Source organism: Manacus vitellinus, unplaced genomic scaffold, assembly GCF_001715985.3.
Source record: "Manacus vitellinus isolate BGI_N305 unplaced genomic scaffold, ASM171598v3 scaffold_106_pilon, whole genome shotgun sequence".
NCBI classification, from domain to species: domain Eukaryota; kingdom Metazoa; phylum Chordata; class Aves; order Passeriformes; family Pipridae; genus Manacus; species Manacus vitellinus.
The window spans coordinates 519,945-527,855 of NW_021938827.1; the positions used below are offsets into that span (position 1 = coordinate 519,945).

Sequence of the window (7,911 nt, forward strand, 5' to 3'; positions counted from 1 at the left end):
CCGGACTCCCCTGCACTCTGCCCTCACATCCCTTCTACATTCCCCTCTCTGCCTCCCCCAGGTCCTGTGCACCCCTTCACACCCCCTCTACCCCCAGCTCCTTCCTGTGCATCCTTCTCTCTCTAACCTGCACCCCCCCAGCTCTCCCCACCCTTTGTATCACCCCCCATGAATCCTCTCCCATCTCCCCTTGCACTCTTACCTCCCAGATTCCTCCCTTTCATCTTCTCATGTCTCTAGTCCACCCATCCTCCTCCCTTGCTTTCCATCTCCCTAAACACACACACCCTACTCCAGGTCTGGGAGGGGGGTGGATCAAAGGAGCCTCCTCCAAGCTGAGCTGTCCCAGCCCCTTCTGGGTGTTGGGAGCATCTCTGCACCAGCCCCCATGCCACAGGGATGCTCCTGGGAGGTGACATGGGCAGGGAATTGGAGACCAGCAGGAGAGAAGGACCCTGCTGTGAGAAACTGAGGCACTGGGAAGGTCTGGGCAGCCAGGAGATCAGTGCCACCAGCTGCACAGCTGCCCCACACTGTCACAGCTCACCTTGCTGAGCACATGGGCTGGGCCTGGCTCTGCCCCTGGCTTACAGGGAATCCTCCAAGAAGAGATCCAAGCAAGGCTGAGATCCACGGCCGTGGTCAGCCCGTAAGCATGAGGGGTGAACTAAACCACCCCACTGTTGAGAGGCCCTTGGTGACACTTGCTCCCATGTGCCAAATCCCATACGGGGAGGCTGTAATGACAACACCCATGACATCCCCAGACCACTGTGGTCAGGGGACCCAGAAAAGAGAAGGGACAGGGTTATGAAGGGATTTGGCTTCCTAGTCTGACAGAGCAGCCTTGAGGCTGCTCCTGCCTCACATCCTGTCAGCATTGGTTTGTGCTGGGGAACACTGGGTGTTTCCCCCAGCCCCCTCCCCGAGCTTTCAGCCTTACCGAGGAGCCTCTGCTCCCTTTCCCACTCCCTCCTCCCCCTCTGCGGCCCCGATGGCTCTGGCCCAGGGCAAAACAATGCGGCCGGTCCAAGGCTCCGTGCGGCCCCGTCCCTCAGCCAGCCCTTCGCCAAGTGGGAAATCCGGGGCAGAGTAACCTACTTTCTGTGCTCACAAGGAGCTTCTGTCCCAGCCAAGCAAGGTGGTGGGGACAGCACTGCCCTCCCGGGGCTCCGTGTCCCGGCGGGCCGGTGTGGGCACCGGGGGAGGCAGGTAAGGAGGCCCCAACAGGGCAGGATGCTCCTCAGCCTCAGCTGGAGAGGGACATTGCAGTGCCTCAGGCGTGGCTGTGCTGTTCAGGGGACCCCAGGGATTTGGCTTTGGTGGGTTTCTTGCCCGCAGCTTGGAGTGGAGGATGGAGACCCCAGAGAGGCAGGTTCCTGGGACAGCTTTGTGGGGGAAATGCTTGGGCCTGGGGGGGCTGTCTGTGGGGGCAATGCTTGGCCCCAAGGGATTGTTTGTGGGAGCAGTGCTCAGGCGTGGCAAGCTGTTTGTGGGGATAATAGCCCCATGGAGCTGTTTGTGGGGGCGATGGATTCCTGGTCCCTGGGGCTGTTTATGGGGGTTATGCTCGGCCCTGGGGGGCTACTTGTGGGGGTGATGCTTGGCCCCAGGGGGCAGTTTGTGGGGAGCAATACTCAGCCCTGGGGGGCTGTTTTTCAGGGTGATGCTCAGGCCCGCTGTCGGTCTTCACAGCCCACAGGAAAAATGCCATTATTTTTCTCACTCCAAAGATTTTCCCAAAGTATGAAGTGAATCCAGGCATCTGGGCACCCCATGTACCCCCTGCCAACCACTGGGCACGTAGCTGGAGGAGCAGAGCACCCCGAGTTCCCATCCCAGCTGCCTCCACCAGGCTTCGCTGCCGTCCCCGTGGGGGTGCGAGGCCAGGGAGGCGGGCGCAGGAACCGCTGCCCCAACCTGCCGAGGCTCGTCCTCTTCCAGCAGGACTTTCAGGTTCCCGCAGTCCCGGCGGGGCCACGCGGGGCTGGGCTGGGCTACAGCGAGCCCAGCGCGAGCCACGCTGGGGGTCCGGCAGCAGGACCACACTTCAGCTGGACGTGGGGCATGGGCCCGCGGGGGTCCTGTGCCCGCAGCCCCCAGGGCTCAGGCTCCCACCGGGTGCCGGTGCTCCAGGGGTGGAGGTGAGCGGCTCTGCTGGCGCCCGCCGGAGAGGTAATGCTGCTCGCTGGGCACACAGTGGCCATGAGCAAGGGGTCCTGGGGGCTGTGAGGTTCTTGAGATGCAGCTCTTTCCCCATCGCTTCTGCTGCGAGCTGCAGAAAGAGCTGCAACAGGGGGGTACCCCGTGTAGTCCCCGCTCCTTTTTGTGGATCCTCTGGCCAATGATGGAGTTGGACAGAGGAACCCCTGACAGGGATGGGCACCATGGGGCTCTGCAGGGGCAAAGGCTGGAGCATCTGGACACCCCTGTGCGGGTGGTCCTGGTGCAGGAGCCCCATAGGGCAAGGGGACATCTCTGACTGTACTGGTGCAGCAGTGGGAAGTTCTCACCCGTACTGGGGGGCTACACGAGGCTCGAGGCACTGAGGCACCCCCTCATCCTCCCCCTCTGTTCCGGGTGCTGCTTCCCCGTCTTGTTTCCGCTGGTTTGAGGCGCCGCGCAGCCCAGCAGCGTGTGCCCTCACCCTCTCCCTCCCCACAGGGATGGTGCTGGGACCCTCTCGGGGCACATCCCTGCCGCCCCCCGCCATGCCCGCCGCCCTCCGCCTACTCTGCGGGGTGGTGGTGCCGGCTGCCATGCTCTGCACCGAGCCCCTGCCCCGCATCACCTTCCCCAGCGGTGAGTAGGACACCGGGGAGGAGGGGGAGGGTTGGGAAGGGCTGGGACAGCTGGGGAGGGGGGACACACAGCATTGGCCTGGGGGACTGTCCATCCGCAGGGTTGAGTATCCAGAATCAGGAACTGTGGGCTGCTCCCCATCACAGCCTCATCACCCCTCTCCTCACCCCCATGTGGGGCTGGGGACTGTGCCAGTGGCCACAAGTGATGCAGTGGGTGAGGGGATCTGATTAGGCTGGTTGGCACCCCAGCAACTGTGGGAAGGAGAACTGGGGACTCACTCCAGGGTGCCAGACCCAGCAGAGCCATTTTGTCACTCACTTGGCACTGAGGGTCTGCTCAGGGTCACCCTTAGGAGAGGAAAAGGGACAGGGCACAGTGTGTCCAGCTGAAAGGCAGGTGGCAAAGTAGGGGTTTGGGGGGCTGTGGGGTGATGGCTGGGCAGCAGGAGGGTCTGTGCCCCATGGCGGGGCTGTGCCCTTCCAGCTGTCACTTCCCATTTCCCACACAGCCATGATCAGAATTACAAAATCCCCCCCATTTTAGTGCCTGGTGGGGGCAAATAAGAAGCTGCAGTCCCTGTCTGTGTCTGGGGGCACCCAGGGGGCTTGTGACCCCCGCCCAGGCTGGCATACCAGGGCAGTGCATCCCCCAAATGGAGCACTGCCCTTGGCCTTGGCCCCAAAGCATCACAGGCACAGCCTGGAGAAAAATGCACCCCATTTCTGGGGTCTGAGACATCCAGCTCTTGCAGCAGGACCTGGAGAAGGCAGGGGGAGGTGGGGACCTGGATGTGGGAAGTGGAGACTGTGATGTGGGAGCTGCGGGGCAAGCACTGCACCCCATTTCCTGCATTAGAGGTGACACAAGCCATGGTGGCAGCTGCTACCACATCCGCCCGGGGGTGATGGTGGGCGTGGGAGGTGTGTGTGTCCCCTGGCCCCCGTCACCCCCTTTGTTCCTGCCAGAGGACCCACGGCGGACCCTCACCCACTTCAGCCAGGACAACGTCTCGCACTATGACATCTTCCTCCTGGATGAGAGTGAGGAGGAGCTGTATGTGGGGGCACGTGACCGGGTGCTGGCCCTCACTGTCACCCCCGGCAGCATCCGTGCAAGAGCCTCGGTGAGCAGCCATCACTTTTGGGGAAGTGGAGGGGTTTCCCTCCTCCCTCAGTTCCCCTACTGGTCCTCAACAGCCCAGGACCATTTCCATTCCCTTTGCAGATAATGTGGGGACCCACGGCTGAGAAAACCTCTGAGTGTGCTTTTAAGAAGAAGAGCCAAGAGGTGAGATGGCTCTGTGGGGGCTCAGGGGGTCCCACGGAGCTGCCGGGGTGCTCAGCCCCCCACTTTGCTCTTCCCCCCCAGACCGAGTGCTTCAACTTCATCCGAGTCCTGGTGGCCCTGAACCAGACCCACCTCTACGTCTGTGGGACCTATGCCTTCAGCCCTGCATGCACCTACATCGTGAGTGTCCCTACCAGGACAGGGCCTGGGGGGGTCTCTGGGCAGGTTGTGTTTCTTGAGGACCCACAAAATACAGCCCCAGGAGTGAATTACATCATGAGGTGTCCCCGGGATGGGGAGTGCTAGGTGTCTCCCCACAAGGGGCATCTTTGTATTCCATAAAGGAGCACCCAGTGATTCTCACTCAGTTGCCAGTGACTCTTCCCCTGGTAGGGAAACTCTGATTTTGGGTTCTGGTCCCCTCAGGTGACCCCAGGCTCCCTGTCCCTGCCTCAGTTTCCCCCTGGCTGAGGACATGATGGGGACCATCACTCCCCAACAGGAAAGTGGGGAAAGGTGACAGGAGCTGGGTACCCCCCGTCATCCCCTGTCATCATCCCTTCACCCACCTTGAAGAAACAGGCCACCCCATGTCTGCAAGGGATTCCAGATCCATTCCCTGCAGATTTGGGGTTGTTTTCGCTCCTTTGGCTGATTTTTCTCCCCTTCCCACAGCACCTGGAGAACTTCACATTGGTGTCCAGTGGCAGAGGACAACCCTTCCTGGATGGGAAGGGCCAGTGCCCCTTTGACCCCCAGCACAACTACACGGCCCTGCTGGTGGGTGAGTACGGGGCCAGTGGCCCCACAGGTGGGCACACCCCTGGGATGGAGCGGAGGGTGACAGTGTCCCCACATGGCTCACCCGTCTGCCCTGTCCCCGAGCAGATGGTGAGCTCTACACTGGCACCATGAACAACTTCCAGGGCAACGAGCCCATCATCTCCCGCTCGCTGGGCACCCGCACCCTGCTCAAGACAGACGCCTTCCTGCGCTGGCTCTCGGGTGAGCAGAGGGTCGGTCCTGGGAAGGACACACTTTTGCCGGGGGTGCCTGCAGCCCCCTCGACTCCAGCTCCTCACCCACCTGCCCTGGCTATGCCTGTAGATGACGCTGCCTTCGTGGCCTCCTTCAGCATCCCTGGGGACGACAAGGTCTACTTCTTCTTCGAGGAGACAGCCGAAGAGTTTGACTTCTTTGAGCGGCTCCTGGTGCCACGGGTGGCCCGTGTCTGCAAGGTAGGTGCAGGGGTGATGGCAGGGGACGATGGCAGGGGATGATGACAGGGGACAATGAGGGTACAGAGATGGGGGAAGATGATGATGATGAGGGAAAATGACAGGGGACAATGATGAGGGGTGATGGTGGGGAACGATGGGGGCACAATGATGGGGCGTGATGACAGGGGACAATGACATGGACAATGATGGAGATGATGATGATGAGGGACAATAGTTGGACGATGATGGGGGACGATGACAGGGGATGATGATGGGGGATCATAAAGATGGCAGGAACCATGGAGGGTACAGTGATGGGGGATGATGACAAGGCATGAAGACAGGGCATGATGATGGGGGACAACGACAGGGGATAAATGGGGGTATCCAGCTCCTGTTCCTGAGCACCCTCTGACTCCCACAGAGCGATGTGGGGGGGGACAAGGTGTTGCAGAAGAAGTGGACGACATTCCTGAAGGCACAGCTCGTGTGCTCCCAGCCCGGCCACTTCCCCTTCAACGTCATCCACCATGCCTTTGCCCTGCCCCGCCGTGGTGGCGGCGCCGACTTCTACGCCGTCTTCACCTCACAGTGGTGAGTGCCCAGGGGTGTGACAGGTGCCTGGGGTCCTGCAGCCTTCTGGTGCCCACCTGGATGTCCCCACAGGCAGGCAGGCAGGGCGGGCAGCGCCGCCGTCTGTGCCTACAGCCAGAAGGATCTGGAGAAGGTCTTCGAGGGCAAGTACAAGGAGCTGAACAAGGAGAGCTCCCGTTGGACTGTCTACAGTGGCCCTGACATGAGCCCCCGGCCTGGCAGTGTGAGTGCTGCCCACCTTGGGGGACTCGACCCTCCCAGGGACAATGCTGGTTCCCAAGGGAAGGGGTTTGTGTGTCACAATTTGCCCAGTGTGCTCGCACTGCAAGCAGGATGCTGGCACAGGGCAGCGCTGTGACACAGCACACCCTCCCCTCCCCATGCCTCAGTTTCCCCTCAGTTTCAGAGCACTGACTCCTCTCTCCCTGCAGTGCTCCGTGGCTCCCTCCTCAGACAAAGCCCTCACCTTCATGAAAGACCATTTCCTGATGGATGAGAAGGTGTCACCCATCCAGGGGAGACCACTCCTGGTGAAGTCAGATGTCACCTACACGCGCATCGCAGTGGATGAGACTCGTGGCATCTCAGGGACCACCTACCGCGTCCTGTTCCTGGCCACAGGTGGGTTTATGGGGGGGTGCACACAGGGCCACCCCTTTGACACTTCCCTTGGCTCCAAAGCCCTGGTGATGTCCCCTCTGCCCCGCAGCGAAGGGTCTCCTGCACAAGGCAGTGGAGCTGCCCGAGGGTCCCCACATCGTGGAGAGCATTGAGCTCTTCCGGACGCCGGAGCCAGTGAAGAACCTGCTGCTGGCCCCAGGGAAGGTAAGAAATGGGACCACCCAACAGCCACCCCAACCCTGGCGTGGGGGCTGGGGGGTGGCTCAGCCACACACCTCTCTCTCCACAGGGCACCCTCTATGTGGGCTACTCCAGAGGTGTCCTCCAGGTCCCACTGGCCAACTGCAGCCTGCACCGGAGCTGCGCCGAGTGTGTGCTGGCACGGGACCCCTACTGCGCCTGGCATAGCCCCGAGGGCTCCTGCCAGCCCACCCACATGGCCACTGAGGACAGGTGAGCACCAGGATGAGGATGGGAAGGGAGATGCAGAGGGGACTGGGGTGCTGACCCCGCTCTCCCGGCTGCAGGAGCATGTGGCTGCAGGACATCGAGACGGGGAGCCCAGCCACCACATGCCACCGTGGGAGGAGCGTGGCCATGCCCCGGGCCTGGGGGCCACCAGAGGATCCCACCATACAGGGTTGAGTACGGGAGTGTAGCAGGGTGGGGCACATGGGTTGGGATGGGGCACACAGAATGGGATGGGGCACATGGGATGGAACGGATCACACAGAGTGGGATGGGTGGCATGGGTGGGATGGGGCACGTGGAGTGGGATGGGGCACATGGAGTGGGATGGAGCACAGAGAGTGGGATGGGGCCCGTGGGGTGGGATGGGTCACACAGGGTGCTCTGCCTCACCCCACTCTCAACACCCGCAGTGCTCAACCCCCAGCCAAACACCATCGTCCACCTGCTGTGCCCCTGCCACTCTGCACTGGCCACCTACAGCTGGCAGCAGCCCAGCAGTGCCCAGGAGAACACGATGCAGCTGCCTGACCACACGCTGGTGGTCATCATGCAGCCAGGGACAGCCGGTATCTACAAGTGCCAGGCCATGGAGAATGGCTACACCTGGACCGTGGCTCACTATCAGCTCAAAGGCTCTGCTGAGGTGGCCCTGGGGGATGGGCTGGATGAGGAGGAGCTGGCCTGGGAGTCCTCGGCCATTGGCACCCCCGTGTCGTACTGGTCGCAGTTTGTGACGGTGACGGTGCTGCTGGTGGTGACAGTGACCGCGGCTGCCTGCCTGGCCCTGCTCGCCTACCGCGACCAGCTCAAGGCCCGCAGCAAGGTGCGGGGCTGCGGCACTCCCCACAGCCCCCCATCCCGCCACCGGGAGAAGGTGCCCCTCAACGGGGGCACCGGAGAGCCCCCAGCGCCC

The 7,911-nt window shown here is 62.1% G+C and overlaps 1 protein-coding gene across 1 annotated transcript in view; it reads left to right on the plus strand.

The window, feature by feature from the left end:
- The first annotated feature begins 1,136 nt into the window (after nt 1-1,136).
- The window catches only part of SEMA4A (semaphorin 4A), a 12,452-nt gene continuing 5,677 nt past the window's right edge, over nt 1,137-7,911 (plus strand). Inside the window, exons 1-15 of the mRNA XM_029964128.1 lie at nt 1,137-1,212; nt 2,665-2,802; nt 3,771-3,928; nt 4,030-4,092; nt 4,174-4,272; nt 4,768-4,876; nt 4,981-5,097; nt 5,200-5,330; nt 5,737-5,906; nt 5,979-6,129; nt 6,338-6,527; nt 6,616-6,731; nt 6,817-6,980; nt 7,055-7,167; nt 7,409-7,907. Of these exons, the coding sequence (XP_029819988.1) occupies nt 2,667-2,802; nt 3,771-3,928; nt 4,030-4,092; nt 4,174-4,272; nt 4,768-4,876; nt 4,981-5,097; nt 5,200-5,330; nt 5,737-5,906; nt 5,979-6,129; nt 6,338-6,527; nt 6,616-6,731; nt 6,817-6,980; nt 7,055-7,167; nt 7,409-7,907 (2,216 nt within the window). The 5' untranslated portion in view covers nt 1,137-1,212; nt 2,665-2,666. The remainder of the gene's footprint in view (nt 1,213-2,664; nt 2,803-3,770; nt 3,929-4,029; nt 4,093-4,173; nt 4,273-4,767; nt 4,877-4,980; nt 5,098-5,199; nt 5,331-5,736; nt 5,907-5,978; nt 6,130-6,337; nt 6,528-6,615; nt 6,732-6,816; nt 6,981-7,054; nt 7,168-7,408; nt 7,908-7,911) is intronic.